We start from the raw sequence: 19,525 nt of genomic DNA, 5'->3' as shown, positions 1-19,525 counted from the left end.
TGCCGATTACACACGGATTTCTTGATTACAGGTTTCATCGCCGTTAACTGATTTACAAAACGCCTTTTGCAGTAATAGCCCACAATTAATGCAAAATATGTGGATATCTGAGAGGGATAATCGCTTTGCAACAACCCCAAAACGGCAAAGTAACATTCTAATGATGAGTTTGCTGAAAATGCACAAATCTGTTTGACTGATGAGTTGCAACATTAAATTTAAATTTCATACAAGCGGGTTTTGTCCTAGAGTTCCAATCGAAGGTTTTAAGATTTTTAAATAATCTTTTAAAATAGGTATTTTTACTCTAGCTTTATGACCTTACAAAAACAAAGATCCACTAGATGCAAGACTAGATGCAATGAATACTGAATATATTTCGAAAATCTATAAACATTTGTAATTAAAAAAATCCCAAATCAAATTAAAAGGTTTAAAAGAGTGATGTTATCATAGCTATTCAAGTAAGCAAGCTCTCGAACCCTCTAGAAAAAAAATCTTACTGCAATAATTGCTCTGGCAAAGTGCTCTCAAACTTGCTTAATCACAACCTCGTGGAAAACAGACCGAAAATATGATGAGCAACTTTCAAAAACTCCTGCACGCGCCCCTTACGAAAACTGACCAGCGCAACGTGTTTGTCGGTAGAGCGCACGCAGAACAAAACCAGAATCCCAAGATTCGCAGACCTTCAGTTTTGCGAAACATTTCCAGTGAGCAGGATCATCGGAGGAACTTCAGGATCAGAATTTGTGAATCGCAATGGGTTTGCTGCTTTTAACTGCGGTCATTTCGGTGCTTAGTGGAGTGCTGTACTGGATTCACCGGAAGCAGTACAAGTTCGCGGAAAAGTGGCCAACGGTTGAGCCGGTGTTTCCGTTGGTCGGGAACACATTGAAGGTGGTCGGAAAGAACGATGTTGAACGGTTCGAGATAGTTAAGCGCGCGTTTGAGGCATGCGATCGGATTACCAAGGCTTGGGCAGGACCGAAGCTGTTTCTGCTGACCAGCCATCCGGATCTGATTCAGCAGTTGCTGAACAGTCCGGATTGTCTGGAGAAGCCGTTTCTGTACAAGTTTGCCGGGTTCGGGAAGGGTCTCTTTACGGCCAAGTGTGCGTCGAATAACTCCGAATACGAACCATATTGATGAACTCAAGATCATCCCATCCACAGATCACTTCTGGAAGGGACTCCGCAAGCGACTCAACGGGACCTTCAACCAGCAGGTCGTGAACGGGTTTGTGCCGCTGTTTGTCAAGTGTGCCGAGAAGATGGTGGCCGGATTGGACAAGTACGTGGACGGGGCCACGGTCAACGTGCACAAGTACACCGAGATTGTATTTTTGGAAATGGCCTGCTCGACCACCCTTGGCGGGGACATCTTTGAACGGCCCGGAAAGCACGAGTTTGCCGTGGGCCTTGATCTGTGAGTTGAGCCATGGTGTTGGCACTGTTGGATTGAGTGAGTGATGTAAATTTCGTTTGCAGAGCCTTCAAGGGAGCTTCGAAGCGCATGATAAGCCCGTATTTGTACCCGGATGTAGTGTACCGGCTGACAAGCTATTGCACTGAGCTGAAGAACGCAAGAAAAGTCGTAGTTGATTTTTTCCTAAAGGTAGGTTCGGTTCATGACAATATTATATAAGAATGACTTTGCTACAAAAAATCAATTCCCCAGAATTTAGTGGATGTGGATTTGAAATTTTGGAAAGTGTAAGATTTTGAAGAATTCGTTTTTTTATGAGCAGTCAGACACGATTATCCGAAGTTTCCATTATCCGAAGGTTTGTACGGGACTTCGGATAATCGAATAAATCAGATCTGATTTTTTTTATCTTCGACCTCATCTATGTCAAATTTGAAGGGCTGATTGCCTTAAAAAAATAATTCATTAGGAGTAGTTTAAATTATTAATAATAATAAAACAGCGCAGTTTTTTTCGAGATTCAAATAACCGAAGTGAAATTTTCCCGAGGCTATCGGATAATCAAGTATGGTGTTTATTTTAAAAAGAAATTTTATCGTTTTTACAAAAGAGAATCAAGTTTTGTTAATCTTTGGGTTTCACCAAATTCACGTCTTTTTTTATCTAAAGAACTAAAGTTAAGCTGAGACATCACACGTAGAAAAGAACGATGCTGTTGGTTCGATGTCCATAATGGAAAAGAAGAGTGATTCGTGATCGCTTTCGTATTATAAAAGGTATAAGTCCTTGGTGGAAAAGGAGAGCGGGCAAACTCAAATGCAGTCTGGTCCAAGGGAACCAACTTTTTTTTCGAAAGATCTCGGACCAGCTCTCTAAACCACGGGATTCTAAAGTTATACAGGCTGATGAAATTTAAGAATATGAGGGATCATATTTTTAACATAAATTTAAAATGTTCAACTATCTTTGGAGTCCATTTGAACTACGTTGCAACACATAACAATATTTGTGCAAATTCTAAGTCATGAATAAAATCAATCATTCATGACCGATTTGAATTATTTAAAAGATTGATTGTAGGGGAGAGTGGGGAGACTTGATCCCCGGGGACACTTGATCCCAAGCCTGTATCTCGTCAGCATGTTGGTAAAACATTAGCTTTGTTCTAGAAAGTTGTGCGAAATTGACTAGAACTCATTGTAGAAAACGAAGAAAAAAATTAAAAAATGTTTAGATGGAGTTACACACATTTTTCGAAGAAGTGCTGCAAAAAACTTCCAAGAGATCTTTTTTCTTTGTTTTGATAAGTATAGAAAACACTCAAAAATTATTCAAAAAAATATTTTTATACATGAATTGTTTGATAAACATATCAACTCTAAAACCCTTACGCATTTGACGTTAAATTTATCGTCATACTATTTTTACAATCAATTGTTTAAAAAAGTGCGTTTAGGGAGACTTGATCCCTGCATTTTTACAGTCACTGGAATCAGCCTCAAGATTAAATAATTTGGCTGGGTTTTCGTACATAGTTTCCTTCAGTAGAGTTGTACATAACTAACTGCAGTTTGAACTATTTTTCAAAAGTGTTGTAAACAAAAATTACCAGCTTTTGTAAACATGCTCAATTTTGGTCTAAAAAAGAAAATTTTCAGTTTTTAAATATTTTACATGCTAAACTTGTTATATTTTGAACACAAACGTACAGGTTTAATGTGAAATTGCTGTATCTTATAGAAAATTAAAAGTATGGATTAATAAGAAACATTTTGCTTAAGATTTCTTCAAAATGTTGAAAGGGGGATCAAATTACCCCCAACATTTTGAAAATGCCGGTTTAGAATATTTTTATAAAACGCTTGGCATGATTTGAAGAGTTTATCTGATGAAAAACCCTTATCAGCCTGACATAGTTGAATGTTTAAGCTTTCAATTCATGCAAAAAGATCATAGTTTTGTGAGCAATTGACAGAGTTATGTGCGATACAAAAAAAGGGGATCAAGTCTCCCCACTCTCCCCTACTCGTTTAACCCTCTTACGCCCATTGTTAGATTTTCTTGGGAAAGTATACCAATAAACAAACAAATCAACTTAAAAATTATAATTTTTTATGAAGGTAATAGTTTGAAGACCACATTGTATGGCCAAAATGATGTCCTTGATAAAATTGGTCAACATTTTCCCATGGTTTTAGCTATGTTTATCAAAATTAAACAAATAGCAAATTGCGTTCTGGAAAAATGGTCAAACTTTTTTTTCTGAATATTTGATTTGCAATAAAAAGCCTAATTTTCAATTATGTAAGCTGTTCCAAAGTCCAAAGCCAAAGAGGTAAATAAATAAATTGAAAAGTACAACTTTTTGAAATTTGATTATCACAAATTCACCGAAACAGCTATAATTTTCAGTCGAAAATAAAATTTTGCATATTGATAAACGGTAGTGCTTTAACTAACCACGAAAAACTAACCAACACAGTTCTATAATTGCCTCGCATCTCCACATTAGAGCTATAATAATTACCCCAACAAATTTTCGACCAAACTGAACAGCCGACAATTACCGCGAACACTGACCTGCCGCAACGTGTTCTGCCGTTGGGCGCCTCTTCTTCGCGCAATTCGCGATGAGTAAAAAATAAATCCCACGTGTGACTGGTACTTGTCGAGTTTCAACTATCTCAAAATGTGGACCTCTCGAATTGCGAACCTTCAGTTGCGCGCGACACTTCGAGTGGAAAGGGTTCAACTTTTATTTTGTGAACGATGGGCTTGCTGATTTTGATTGTGATCATTTCGGTGCTTAGTGGGATCCTTTACTGGATTCACCGGAAGCAGTACCGATTTGCGGACAAGTGGCCAACGTTTGAACCGGTGTTTCCGTTGATCGGGAACACACTGATGATGGTTGGGAAAAGTGACGTCGAGCGGTTCGAGGTGATCCGGCAATTGTTCCAGGAGTCCGACCGGATCATTAAGGCTTGGGCAGGACCGAAGCTGTTTCTACTGACCAGCCATCCGGATCTGATTCAGCAGTTGCTGAACAGTCCGGATTGTCTGGAGAAGCCGTTTCTGTACAAGTTTGCTGGATTCGGGAAGGGTCTCTTCACGGCCAAGTGTGCGTCGAATAACTCCGAATACGAACCATGTTGATGAACTCAAGATCATCCCATCCGCAGATCACTTCTGGAAGGGACTCCGCAAGCGACTCAACGGGACATTCAACCAGCAGGTCGTAAACGGGTTCGTTCCGCTGTTTGTCAAGTGTGCCGAAAAGATGGTGGCCGGATTGAACGAGCACGTGGACGGGGCCACGGTCAACGTGCACAAGAACACCGAGGTTGCCTTTCTGGAGATGGCCTGTGCGACCACCCTCGGAGGGGATGTCCTCGAACGGGCCGGGAAGAATGAGTTTGCAAAGGGTCTTGATCTGTGGGTTTCAACGGCTTGCTGATCTTTTGAGACTCTGATTGAGTGATATAAATTTCGTTTGCAGAGCCTTCAAGGGAGCTTCGAAGCGCATGATTAGTCCGTATTTGTACCCGGATGCGGTGTACCGGTTGACCAACCATTACAATGAACTCATGAGTGCCAGGAAGATCGTGGTGGACTTTTTTCTTGAGGTACGGTTGGATAAGTGCAAAATGTGGAGTAGAAGAAATTCACTCTGAGCTAATTAAAATAAAACATTGGCGCAATCTTACTACCGCTTCTAAATGAGGCTAAATCGTTAAAGTACTTCATGTAAAGAGTGAAGTAATAGCTCATTAAAGTTGGGCAGTCAGAATTCGCTACGCGGATTTATCTCATCTTTGCCTATGTGTGATGTAGGGTAGAGTAGTCATCAATGAGACACGGGGAACAATGATAAAATGGTTCTCACAAGTCGTAGTTTCAACCAATCAGGCTCATATTTGGGGAAAAGGTGTATCTATTCAGCAATTCCCCACGAAAACAGCATGGAAAAAAACAAAAGTGCTCGGATCGGGCTCAAAACTTTTCTGAGGGTTCCCTGGCCGAAATAATTAGACCCGTATTTTTTTGTTTGGCCATTAGGGTGACCTACGCCGTGTTAGGGTGGTCTGAAAAATGGCCATTTTCGTCGATTTTCGCAAAAACCACTTTTTTCGAAAAATCATAACTCCTCGTCATTTCAACCGATTTCAATTGTCTTATACGCAAATGAATGGTGATAAGTTGGCCTTTTAAAGAAAAATATTAAGAAGTTTCAAAAATCTTGCCTAAAAAAGGCGTATGAAACATTAAAATGCCGTTTTGACGGTGTCTGGACCAAAGAGCCTATGTCTGGAAATATTTTTATCGGACTCCCCGGACATTTTTACATAACATACTAAAAAATGGGAGGAGTTCATTAACAGGATTCCGAGATATGATTTTTTGAAAATAAAATCCGTGTTTTTCGACGCGCCGCGCGCAAAAACCGGAAAATGACGAAATCGGCAAAAAATCAACTTTTTTCACTAAAACTGCGATAACTTTAAAATTTCAGCGATGACCTATACATGTCTGGGTACCAAAAGTTGCGTCTTTTAAATACAAAAATTTTGGTACCATAACATCTATAGGTCATCGCTGAAATTTTAAAGTTATCGCCGTTTTAGTGAAAAAAGTTGATTTTTTGCCAATTTCGTCATTCTCCGGTTTTTGCGCGCGGCGTCAAAACACGGATTTTATTTTCAAAAACTCATATCTCGGAATCCTGTTAATGAACTCCTCCCATTTTTTGGTATGTTATGTAAAAATGTCCTGGGAATCCGATAAAAATATTTTCAGACATAGGCTCTTTGGTCCAGACACCGTCAAAACGGCATTTTAAAGTTTCATTCGACCTTTTCATATGTAAGGCTACATTTTTGAAACTTCTTATTATTTTTCTTTGAAAGGCCAACTTATCACCTTTAATTTGCGTATAAGACAATTGAAATCGGTTAAAATGGCGAGGAGTTATGATTTTTCGAAAAAAGTGGTTTTTGCGAAAATCGACGAAAATGGCAATTTTTCAGACCACCCTAATACGCCGTAGGTCACCCTAATGGCCAAACAAAAAAATACGGGTCTAATTATTTCGGCCAGGTAACCCTCAGAAAAATTTTGAGCCCGATCCGAGCACTTTTGTTTTTTTCCATGCTGTTTTCGTGGGGAATTGCTGTATTATTATTATTATTATTATCCATTCTCGTGTGGGTCTCGTGGCGCAGGGGTAGCGGCTTCGGCTGCCGATCCCGATGATGCTATGAGACGCGGGTTTGATTCCCGCCTTATCCACTGAGCTTCTATCGGATGGTGAAGTAAAACGTCGGTTCCGGTTTCTCCTGTCTCGTCAGAGGCGCTGGAGCAGAAATCCCACGTTAGAGGAAGGCCATGCCCCGGGGGGCGTAGTGCCAATAGTTTCGTTTTTTTTTCGTGTATCTATTAGATACACGTCTGCTATCCTAGTGGCTTTGATTATGGACGCTCCCTTGAAAAGTTATTCATAAATGTTTGATTCTGGGGTGTAAAAGTAAATTATGGACAAAAAATACTTTTGCGATCGTAGGCTGCCATTTACACCAAAACTAATATTTCTTCAAATTTCTTTCGACGTTCCATAGGGATTGAGTTGGGCTACAATGTCCTTTCATTAGATTTGACCAAAATTTAGAATATACCCAGAATCCAGAGCTGTCTCATTGTTCCCCACTCATTTTAGCCCATGGGTAACAATGAGACACTTTGATTTTTCTTCATTAAACATTTCAAAATCAATGTAAATCTTTCAAAACATGAATTGAAAGTGATTTTTGGCATATTTATAGAGTTTTAACTTCATTTAACCAAACATACAATGTTATTTGGTATAAATATATGGATTTTACAAAATTTAAATACTTTTAAGTATAACTTTTGTTAATTAAAGTTTCATGTTGGCAAAATTGCTTTATAATGTTCAAGGCAAGTCACCTGTAATGTATCAATACAAAAATATGATGTTTTACTAGCAAAGTATTGATTTTCGTAGAATGTCTCATTGTTCTCCAGCTGTCTTATTGTTCCTGCCTAGTGCGTCTACAATGAGACAGTTGAATAACTCTGGCTGTAGATGTCGGATCGATCTCATATTTTGGTCAATGTTAGAACACACTAAAAGAAAGTAAATACAACAAAAAGCTCATTAAAACATGCTGAAGAAAAAATTGGAAAAATCCAGAGTCTCGGCCCGAAACTTCAAACACGAACAAAAACAGCGAACCAAAGATTGGCAATGACGTTTAGGAATTTTGACAGTTTGGAACGCATGAATTACCCCATTATCGGTTTCCTGCACGGGTGATGTGGAAATTGTTGCACATGGCTGAAGTTGGGAATTTTGCAACTTATTTTAATTTATGTTAAATTTCAAAATTTAAACACGAATCTACAGCGAATCGATGTGGAAACAAAAGATGCACTAAAGGCACGATGATTTGCTGTGCAATTTTGATCAGAATCGCGATAAAAGAGGTTAAAATTGAAAAATAATAATAAAGCAAATTCTGGTCTAGAATTTAACAAAATGTTGTTTGTTTTGTAAGACCTAATGTTATTGCACATATAATAATTATAGATTTTTTTACAAAAAAAGTAAATTTTTCGGTTCGTCCACAATCAATCTTATGTTTGTAAACAAACGACGCCATATTGCCAATGTTGTTCGGTAGCTCATATCAGGCCATCGCCGGGGCCCTGGAAAAATCGTTGAAAGTTGAAAACCAAAAGTGTCTCATTGATGACTACCCTACCCTACTTTAATCTAATTGGCAAGAATTTTCGGACCCTCAAAGTAGAGGGACCAATTATATATTCCGTTAGCGAGTAGGGGCGTATGGGCTACATGGAGTTGCTGAAACTCCAAATCAACCGTCTGCAGAACACTAACTCTTAACCAGTTCATGAAAAAAGTTAGTTTCAATTCGCCCCAGTTCACGGTATTTTATCCGTAGATTTCTAGTAATGAATTAGAAAAATGTGCAAATTAGCTGCCTAATGAGTTTTACAAACTTACTTTTGATTTTCAAGCAAAATTCTGTGAAACGTAGAAATTTATCGCCAGAGGAATATGCATTTCAATATAAATTCATTTTTAAGAGAACTGATCATGTTGGAAAAGTATTTGAATACAAAAAGATTTTTTAATACTGTAACGCCCAACGCATGTCCAACTTACACGGACGCCCAAGCCTCCCAAAAAAGGTGGAACGGTAACTTCAACTCACTGGTTCTTGAGCACTCAACCAATCGGGATGATTCTTGTTTCCAGTGATTTGTAAGAATGTCTAAAATTTTGCAGAACTTGATTTGAACAAATCTTTAATTTCTGCGACCGAAAACATCGTTTTACACGTAAAAAAAAGTTGGAACGATGTTTTTGATCGTAAAAATTACAGATTTGATCAAATTAGGTTCTTCAAAGTTCTAGAATCATCTAGACATCCTAACAAATCACTGGAAAGAATAATCATCTTGATTGGTTGAGTTATGCCCTAGAAGTTACCGTTCCAACTTTTTTGGAGCCTTGGGCGTTGGACTGTTAAGCGAATAATTTTCAAAGAGCTAGTCATATTGAATATTCTGCAAAAACTTATCTTTAAATAATTCAAAGAACTGATCATGTTCGAAAAAATGCAAAAACTACAAAAAAACTTTTTTAAAGAACTGTATTGCGTTAAACAAAAAAACTCTAAAACAAACCGATTTTTTAAGCGATTTATTATCAAAGATCATGAAAAGAAAAGAATGCAAAAACATTTTAAACAGATTGAAGAATTATTTGAAAGAATGTACAAATGTAGAGTATGTATTTTTTTGAAAACCAACTCATTTAAAAAAAAAAACTGGTCATGTTGCAAAGAAGGCAATGTCTCCAAGAAATGAATAATGTCCATAAACCACGTAGACACAATTCTCAAATCTCAAAACCCCTACCCCTGGTGGACAATTGTACATACAAAAAAAATTATGGAGGGTGGACATTTAGCAACACATTTTTTAAAAACTGATTTTTTTGAAAAGAATGCATGAAAAAATAATGTTTTTTAATCTAATCTAATCTATTCGGAACATCCCACGGGAAACCCGAAACCATCCGGGTTGTGTCCAGCTTATTGAAAATGTCCATTTTCGTAATATTCACTGTGATTTTGAATATTGTGAAGTTTGACATCAATAATACCCATATTCGCACGGTGCCACCAATGTCCGCTAAACGGAACATCACCGCGGGAACTCGGACCAATTCGGGTTGTGGCCAGTCAACTAAAAATGTCCATTTTCGCAATTGTCATATAAGATTTTGAAAAAGTGAAATTTAACACCAATATTGCCCATATTCATACAGTGCCAAGTGGTGCCAATGTACCTCCAACGGAACATCCCCCGGAAAACCTGGATATAACCAAGGTTGCGGCAATCCATTTTTTTTAGAAATAATAACTTCTGGCTCTGAACATTTGGGCAAATTGGTCATGCCGATAAATTAAAACAAAATTCAAACAATTTTTTATTTAACCTACAAAAACGTAGCAACCTAACAGAGATTTGCTCGAAAAATAACTCATTCTGTTACCAAAATTATTACAAGAAAATGCGACAACAGAGAAAAAATGTTCCCGATAACTTGATTTATTTTCTTACAGTTAGCTTATCATACTAGGGAAACTTTACCCTTTTTCGCCCTATTTCTATTATATCTATTATGCAATATCAATTTTTATACTAAGTGTATGGGATGTAAAGATTTTTTCTCTCATTAACGATGATCATGATTTTCTAATAACAAAATTTGATATTCCGTTCCGTTTTTTTATTCCCACCTGCCCGGAAAAGGGCGAAAAGGGAACCCCTACAATTATGCGGAGAAACACTGACAACGGTCGAAAAATTTCAATCACATTCTCAGTTGCATTTTTTTAACATAGTGTAGAATGACAGTATAGTTTATCATACCATTATTTCCAAATATTGTTCTCCTCCCGTATTGAATCTGCATACCAATATGAAAAAATCACAAAACCCGATCGGTAATTCACAGCCGTAGGGTTCCCTTTGGTAACACGTGTAATTTCAAATGCCATTGCTTTGTCGGCATCAGTAGTGATGTTATACAATATAGTTTCCCTCACGAGTGTCAATTTCCCAAACGCATGGTACAATTTTCTCACATAACAATTAATTGGTCGTATAACTGCTGTCTATTAGTGTAAATAAGAGGTACTTTAATTGTTCCTCACGATGCAAAATACTGTTCAGACTATTTTGTATCTTATTAGAACTACGTTGAGTTAGAATTGTTCTAACGAGCACCAATTCTTATTAAACTTGAACATGGATCAAATCGGTTTTCATGTTGAATTTGAGTCTTTTACAAATATTTAAATAATCTGATCAACATTTCTTTCTTGAAGCTGGTATCCGAGAGAAGGCAGTACCTTTCGAACAACAACAACTACGATGATTCTGTTGGATATTTTGGAGAGGAAAAGGACGAGACCACCTCCGACCAACCGCGGATCTTCGTGGACGAGCTGCTGAAGGTTTCCCGCGATGGCAAAACATTCAGCGAAACGGAAATCACCGACAACATGTACGCCGTAATCACCGGGGTAGGTACATATGGGCGGTAAACCCTGCGCTAAGTGAAGGTGTCTCCGCGTCTTCAGTTGAAGGCTAATGCTTTGCTAATTTATACAGTTCAGGTTGGCACAGTTTTAACCTTTGCTTAGGTCAGTGCCACGTGGGTCAAACACAATCAATAGTGAATATGTTTAGTACATTATTTTGATGATCATTTCGTTTGATATTGGAACCTTCAAATTTTTAGCCCTTGTTTAACAAAAGTTCTGTTTCAAATTTGTCACTTGTCAGTGAATGCTACGATTAATGGCCTATCTACAATCACTTAGCTTAGAACATCTAAGTAAAGTAGTTACTTAGGAAAGTCTGCAACTTACGTTCGTCATCCACAATCAACTTAGAAAACTTGCTGGGCTGATATACGTTGCTATGCAGTTGTTTGTTTACCTTTGATATGGAAACGTCAACTTACCGTAGATTTTGAAATTTTCCAAACCAAACGTCAGTATTTTGTAACTACGGGGTCGTGCATAAACCACGTGGTCTCCTTAGGGGAGGGTCGAAATCCGACCGAAAAAACCATGAAAAGCCATGGGGGAGGGGGTCGACGGCTGACCACGTGGCCTTTAAAAAAATCTTTTCTTAAAAAAAAAACAAAAAAATACGCGCTTTGAATTTACTTATATGCATACATTTTTTGTTACACTTCAAAACCATACAATTATTGTGTTTAAAATTATTACTTATATTTCAATGTCATAATATTTTCAAATTCAATATTGAATTATATATATATCAATACTTTGAGCCTGTAATTGAATGTACACTTTTTATTACTCATGGAACTACGTTTTGCAAAAGTTTAAAAGCTGTTAAAAAATAAAGTGACAGTATCCAAAGTTAATATACCCTAAAAATGCGTACCAAAATGCAAACACAAATTAATTTTTTTGTTGATGGTATCAAGTAGCTAAAAATGTGCTTGCAAATTTGCATTGAAAGTAGATGTAGTCTTCGATAGTTCTATTTTGGAACAACTTAAAAAATAAATATTGCTGACAATTTTATAAGATTTTCGTAACAAGGCAAAAAACTAAATATGTATTATAAATTAAGTGTCTAAAAATGATTCTCTGCGACAAAAAAATATCAAAATCTCAGATCTTAGCTTATTACCGTAGCTGGTCCTATAAGTGATCGAAGAATCTTAATCGAAAGATTTCCTTTTGACGCTTAAAACAAACTCAAGATATCTTGTATCTCCTATCTCATGCAATATTTTTTTAAGTTCAAAGAAACTAAAAACCCCAATTTCAAGATTATTGCGCAAAATATCAGTTTCACTACCTCATTTGCAAGTGAAACGTCTTGCATTAAAAAGAAACCAGTAACGAAAAAACGAACGATACATACTTTAAGATTTACCAAAAAATTTGATGAATATTTTGATATAAAATATATTCCTTATTTCATGGGTTACACAATTCGGATTGTTATATTACATAACATTTCATAAAATACACGTTTACTATCCATCGTCAAAGTTGTAGGTATTTTTTTATGTTAATAGGGACCATCTCTTGAGCCAAAGAGAATCATGGGCAAACATTTTAGATTTTTAGAGAAAAAAAAGAGCTTCAAGCAAACATTGTTTTTGTTTCTCAATTAATTTGAAGATTAAATAAATAGGGACCAAAGGTGCCCTTTCCTGAAAATATTGGTTTTTCTTTAAGCTGAGAAAATATTCTATACCCTCAACTTCATATTTGAGATAAAACCACTTAAATATATAGAAACTTTAAAATAATTTAAGTTTTAAAGAGTCACTTAATTTTCAAATGCCGATATCAATTTGTGAAATAAATTTCAATACAATGCCGTCAAGATCAACATAAATAAAATTCATTAAAAAGATGGAACGGTACTTTCAACTCGCTGGTTCTCGGGCATAACTCAACCAACCGGGACATTTTTTTGAGTGAATTATAAGGATGTCTAGATGATCCTTAAACTTTGCAGAACTCGATATGATCAAATCTGTAATTTATGCGATTAAAAACGTCGTTCCAACTTTTGTTTGCTCTAGTAAAAAAAATCGCTCGAAAATCCGCGGAGACAAGCCCGAAAACCTGTGAGTTGAAGTTACCGTTCCAACGTTTTAGGGAGGCTTTGGCATCCGTGGGACATGCGTTGGGCGTCCCAGTGTTAATAATTTCAAAGATTTTGAAAAGATTGAAAAATTTACTTATTTATTTTTTTTTGTATTTATTTTGAGGTAATATCTCCAACCAAAAGTTGGATCAAAAATCTTAAATCGTAGATAATTGCCTATTTAAACAACTGAAAAAAAATGTTAAATAAATTCCAATTTTAGCTTAATCTTTTTTAAATTTATCAAAACACGTAGTCGATAGCAAAATCAATTTAAAGTAAGAGTAAGACGTAAACAATTTGGATGTCCATGACTAAAAGAATGATTTTTAGCGCGTTGTCTACAACTTTTCCAAAGATACGAAATCGATTCTCGAGCAATTCTATACAAAATCGGTCTTTATTCTTAAATTTATTTTTTGATTTTTTTAATCCGTCTGAAACCTTTTTTGGTGCCCAAGCCATTTTGCATCATTAGTTTGTCCATATAGTTTTCCATACAAATTTGGCAGCAATGAAAATTTAAAAAATCTGTATCTTTTGAAGAAATTTTTGGTCGATTTGGTGTCTTCGGCAAAGTTGTAGGTATGGATAAGGACTACACTGAAAAAAATGATAAATGGTAATTTACTTTGCTTATTTTTAATTTCACTTTTTGTCACTTAAAAATGATTTGCAAAAAAACACTATTTTTATTTTTTTTTATTTTGCCAATTTTTCAGAAATTTTCAGAACGGGCAAAAAATCGTTGTTTGAGTTATGAATGTTTGAATCAATACTGATTAAAAAAAATTGAAGTATTGACCGCAACTTAATTTCAATTTTATTTTTCGATGTAAAATCGAATTTGCAATCTAAAAGTACATTAGTGAAATTTTCATAAAGTGCACCGTTTTCAAGTTGAGCATGAGCATGAGCATGAGCATGGTTGGCTGCCCTCCCAAGAAGCCTGCAGTTCAACAAAAGGGAGGAATGTTAGTCCGATAGTTGAAGTTGTAGACTCATCAAGCACATAGTTTTTCGCTATATACTTGTTGATACCGCTTGAGACCGTTGAATCCACAGCATCTCCTTCAAGCATCACGTGATTATTTATTTATTTATTTTTGTTAGTAGGATAAGGTATTGGCTTTTCGATGCCTCCCGAGCTACGACGCTATGGGAAGGACTTTCATAACAGACCCGTCGGCGAGCCTTCCGAGCAACGATGCTATGAGAAAGTATTTCTGGTTAACACACAAAATCACTCACACACAGTTATTTTGCTCCACTATTAACTCGACGATCCAAATTGTCAGTGCGTCTTTCGATCATTATATAGAAATAGCTTTTTCACCGCAAAAAATAAAACCTTATTCGAAAAATTTAAACACAGTCCACCCGACGCCGTGCCTTCCGATCAACGATGATATAGGAAGGGCTTTGAAAATCACAAAACATCACTTTTCACTCTGAATATTTTTTTACGACCACGTGCTCCCTTTGCCAATTATGCACTCACTCGAACAGCGACACAAAAGAGACGGAAAATATTGTCCGTTTCTCTCGAAGGTATACGCCGCGCGGCATTTCAGAATGTGCCGCAGACACTGTTGCCAGCGATTTTCTGCACTTTTGGTGCAAAAAAAAACATTCCCGGCAACAATGCCATGCAATTCGAAGAAGAAGATCAACAAAAACAAAACGCACAGTATGGGATTTGACAGCGCGCATTTGCTGAAAGTGCGGCGCGTCGTTTCGAGGCTGGTATGCCGCGTGTCTTTTTCGGGAATACGCGCAATAACACGAAAAAAACAGGACTGCGCGTCCCGAAAAGCACCACACTAATCAAAGTGCACCGTTTTCAAGTTAAAGCTATTTTTAGGTAACTTTTTTTTTAAATTAGTTGCAGTTATTAATTTAAAAAATTAGTGCCCATGTTTGCCTAATTTAAAAAAAAAAATATTTTTGAAATGCTGAGAAAATTCTTTGTTGCTTTGTTGCTAAGATATTGCCATGCAAAGATTTTAAAACAGAAAAATGGATGTTTACTACCCAAACAACCGATAATTTTCTTATTTCGATATCTCAGCAACTAATGGTGCGATTTTCAATGTTTATAAATAAAACTTTCGTGAAATTTTCCAATCTTTTCGAAATCAATATTTTCAAAAAAAATAAGACTAACATTTCAAAAGGTCGTAATATTGAATGTTTGTCCCTGTCTCTGATTCTGGTATGGAGAAAAAAATTAAAAAGCTCGACTTTTTTGGACACACTGAATCATTGGAATCAATCATGCTTAATTAAAAAGAAAAGTTGCTTTAGTTTGGATTTTTATGAATGTTTGGAATAAAATAAATATTAACTAGGAGCTTTCATAACTAGATATTTTCCTTAAAATAAAATGAAAATATTTTTTTCCTGAAACAAAAATTTTCTATTTAATTAATTTCGATTTTAAGAAAATATTTTAAAGCGCATTTTAATTAAATCATGAATGCTGTTTATATATCAAAATAGCTTTAATTCTTGAAGCATATTTATTCTGGATGCAATTAATTGCACTGCAATTCCATAATTTTGAATACATATGTTTTACTAAGTTGCTTGTTTTGTTGAGAGTATTTTTTTACTTTCTGTACCATTTCAAAAAATTGTTATACTGTTATTATTTACCTTAAACTTTGTGACATGATACTTTTTTCACACTTTTAAGTGAATTTCTGTTTTTTTATAAATATTATTAAATTGGTTTTAATGGTGTTACAGCACCTACACAAATTAAAATGTTTTCTGTTTGACCCAATGTCACCCCCTCTAAAGGGTGAGTTTGAGTTAATTTTAAAACGATTGGCATTTATGAACGGTGTGATTATACTAGCCATATTCTGGGAAAATGTTGGTAAATTCAAGAGCATTCCCCAGCAATATTTATTTCGATATAATTTGAAATGTTTTTATTGTGTTAAAATAACAACAGTAATATCGTTTTTTGACCAAAAGTCACCACCACTGACGGTACATCATTTGTGGATAAACATTTTTGAAATCAATACTTATTTTGTTTTTTTTTTAAGATTTTTCACCTGGGAGGAAAAAGCCACGTGGCCATATAGGGGGTTTGCGTGAAACCACGAAAAACCATGAGGGGGGAGGGGGGGGTCAAAAATTCACCAAAAAAAGGCCACGTGGTTTATGCACGACCCCCTACCCTTGCCAATCATTAAACAAGGCGTGTGTTTGATACTTATTCATTTGTTTCAGCCTCAGACATAATTTCCCAGATAAAGACGGGGGTGAGTCCCCTTCTAGAGGATTTGGCTTATACGGGAATTACTCAATTTTAAACTAATTCAAGATTTCATTGCGCTATTTTCATATTCCTGCAGTTAACTAGAATTCTTCTTATAAATATTGCAAAATCAATCACAGGCCGTCGACACGAGCAGTCTGGTAACGGCCCACGCCTGCCTGTTCCTGTCGTTCTACCCCGAAGTCCAGGATCGACTGTTCAAAGAGGTCGATGAATTCTACCCGGCAGACTGTGCGTGCCTCGATTTTTCCCCGGCCACGCTGAAGCAGCTGCGCTACACCGAAATGTTCCTGAACGAAGTTCAACGCCACTGGCCGGTGGTTCCGTCGATCGCCCGCCAGAACATTGCCGCGATCGAGATCGACGGAGTGCGCGTTCCGCCCGGCCAGACCTTCATCATTGGCATCAACGCGCTGCACCACCGGAAGGACGTTTGGGGCCCGGATGCGGAGCGTTTCGATCCGGAGAATTTCTCCGAGGAACGCATCAAGCAGCGCCATTCGTACGCGTTTTTGCCGTTCAGTGGGGGCAAGAGGATTTGCATTGGTTTGTGAAGATTGCGTAATTTTTTGGATATTTTGTAATTTTTTCTCTCATTTTTAGGTTACAAATACGCACAAATCGCGATGAAAATTGTCATGATCTACCTGGTGCGAAACTTCAAGTTTAGTTCAAAAATCAAACCAGAAGATGTCAGATTTAAGCATGACCTAACGATGAAACTGGCGTTCGATCATTTGGTGCAGATAACCAAACGGAATCCAACGAACTAACTTTTTTTGGAATTTTGTGTTGTTTTAAACATAGAAAACTAGAAAGAGTTGATGGACAAATAAATTATTTTTTTGTAAAATCATAAAAATAACACTAAAATGCTTCGTTTTCGTTTCTTTAATAATCTGTATCTCAACAACCTACGATCAATCTTCAATACTGCTTGCATGGAAAGTGTGCTCAAAAGTTTTTTTTTTTTCACTCCTGGACATTTTAAGTTCAGTTAATTCACACGAATATAAGCCAGGATAAACCTGGATCAGGAGGGGGCAAAAAAATACATGCCACGATACTTATATTTGAATAAAAAAAATGTTGTAAAATGCATTGTAACAACAAAAGTGTTGCAGGAAACTTTCGCGTAAAATACCTCGAAATTTCACAAAACATTTTCAAAAAAATTATAAAAATTCAAAAATGCTTAATATGATTATCAACGCAAGGAAATGCATTTTTGCTAATCTTTGAAGTTTATTGAAAAAAAAAAACTCCTTTTTACCTCCTGATTTTTTTCACCGATTCTTACAGGTGACATTAACTTTGAAAAATATTTGCAACGGCCTAATGAAAACCAGAATCAAGCAGAAACTTGCCAAAGAGACCACAAAAGACTTGTGGTTAAACACAACAAAAAAATCCGATGGTAAAATCGCATGCAAAAGCATGCAAATCACCTTCGTCAAAAAAGACACTTACCCAAGTAGCAAGAAAAACATCGCTCTTTATTTTTTTGTTAAACAATTGCAGCATAAGTGTTTTTATTCGTTAATTATTCAACAAGTGGCAACACATTTGGTCAATTGTTCACATTTTGATCAAAAAACCATTGTTCAACATGGCTGTGTAACACAAATGCCAAATCTAGCAACGGATTACGAATAGTTCATTTTGAAGTTTATTCTGACCTCAATGAAACATGCTTGTAGAACTCGTAAAGCAAAATGACATTTGCAGACATGATGTTTCATTTCAGTTTGCTGAACGTGATAACATAGTAGATTTGACCTTTCTTTTCGGCTGGGATTTCTCGTAAACAAGTTGTTTATGTGAAGTTCGAGTTCGTGTTCTAAAATCCGAGCAAGGACATGTTGACGAAACAAGCAAGGATAGTTCTAAAAATAGAAACAGCTTACGTTCGAAAGAAGTTTGGGCAAACTGTTAGTGAACTTGGTAAAACCTAGATGACCGCAGACTTCTTATTGACGTTTAGGCCTGCTCATCCAACATAACCCCTCGTGGAAAGAAGCAGACGCGCGCCCGGACTTGACATTTGGAGTGATCTTGGGTTCGATACTTGCCCTGAGCATTCTTCATCAAAAAGGAAAAATGAAAAAGCAGCACCGGGAACCAGCAGCAGTAGTAGAGTAGAAGTGGCAAGCGATGTTCATTAGCACTCAAACATAATTGAAAAAAAAATCCCCAAAGGCATAACTAGGAAACTGAATGATTTTTTATGGTTGATATTTTTCATATTATTATTATTCATAAATGGCATATCCCTGTCCAAACTAATAAATTACAAAAAAACTAGTAGTTAAAGTATTGTAAAGCGACATTACTCACAAATAAAGGATTAAATAAAGAAAAAACAACTTGTGAGCGAACACCTTGGACGTATTTTATGAAAAGCCTGTTTAACATTCTTGTCTGCCACGATATGTTTTTGAACGGTTATAAAAACGTTTGCCTAACTCCCTCCTGAATCTTACAGGCAGAATGTTGTTAAACGGTTCTAACGACGTTATCCAACCCGGTTCAGAATCTTATAGTCAAGAGTTCTTATGACATGTTCAACAAACGTTCTCTATGCAAGTAGGACGTGCGCTGGTAAAACTTAATTAAACCCCGCACATTTCTAACAGGTTAAGAGATGTTCAACAACAGAAAAACGTGCGCTTTTTCCAGCGTTCAAGAGTTCTCAGGGACGTTGGGAAAACATAGTAAATGAGTTCAACAACAAGTTCGAAAATCTTTTGGCGAACAAAGTGTGCTACTTGGGTTAGTATTACACACTGCATGTATAATTTTTGAAAACACAAAATAGTTGTTATTGAAGGGATTCAAACCCAGAATGAAAAGGATAAACGCCTATAGGTGCATGAGCTTCATATTTCAGGGTTAAATATTTAATGAAATTTCATAAAATAATGCAACATTAATTATAAAATAAAATTTTATTTTATACACAAGCCTTTTACACGCAGCTGGATAACTAACGTCAGGATTCGAATTCCCGGACGCTTCGAAATCCGGACACCTCATCTT

General features: G+C 36.5%; 1 protein-coding gene across 2 annotated transcripts; it reads left to right on the top strand.

Annotated features, from left to right (window-relative positions):
- Positions 1 to 680: 680 nt before the first annotated feature.
- LOC6031845 (cytochrome P450 4c21) lies at positions 681 to 17,359 on the top strand. Of its 2 annotated transcripts, none has more exons than XM_038257142.1 (6): positions 681 to 1,114; positions 1,176 to 1,428; positions 1,491 to 1,617; positions 10,872 to 11,069; positions 16,606 to 17,032; positions 17,090 to 17,359. In XM_038257142.1, the coding sequence occupies exons 1-6, from the start codon at positions 763 to 765 to the stop codon at positions 17,257 to 17,259; spliced, it is 1,527 nt and encodes a 508-aa protein (XP_038113070.1). In that variant the 5' UTR covers positions 681 to 762; the 3' UTR covers positions 17,260 to 17,359. The 2 variants fall into 2 exon arrangements, with proteins under 2 accessions (XP_038113070.1, XP_038113069.1); XM_038257141.1 differs by lacking the exons at positions 681 to 1,114; positions 1,176 to 1,428; positions 1,491 to 1,617 and adding exons at positions 4,132 to 4,549; positions 4,611 to 4,863; positions 4,928 to 5,054.
- The last annotated feature ends 2,166 nt before the right edge of the window (positions 17,360 to 19,525 follow it).

This window comes from Culex quinquefasciatus, chromosome 2 (assembly GCF_015732765.1).
Source record: "Culex quinquefasciatus strain JHB chromosome 2, VPISU_Cqui_1.0_pri_paternal, whole genome shotgun sequence".
In the NCBI taxonomy this organism is placed as follows: Eukaryota; Metazoa; Arthropoda; class Insecta; order Diptera; family Culicidae; genus Culex; species Culex quinquefasciatus.
Note: the sequence above shows the minus strand (reverse complement) of the source record. Positions and strands in the feature narration are given on the sequence as shown.

Bases quoted from the DNA above. Each gene is read 5' to 3' on its own strand.
- LOC6031845 (XM_038257142.1), top strand. From the start codon at position 763: ATGGGTTTGCTGCTTTTAACTGCGGTCATTTCGGTGCTTAGTGGAGTG. The intron at 1,429-1,490 runs GTGAGTTGAGCC...TTTCGTTTGCAG, and splicing joins TTTGCCGTGGGCCTTGATCT to AGCCTTCAAGGGAGCTTCGA. The intron at 11,070-16,605 runs GTAGGTACATAT...AATCAATCACAG, and splicing joins TGTACGCCGTAATCACCGGG to GCCGTCGACACGAGCAGTCT.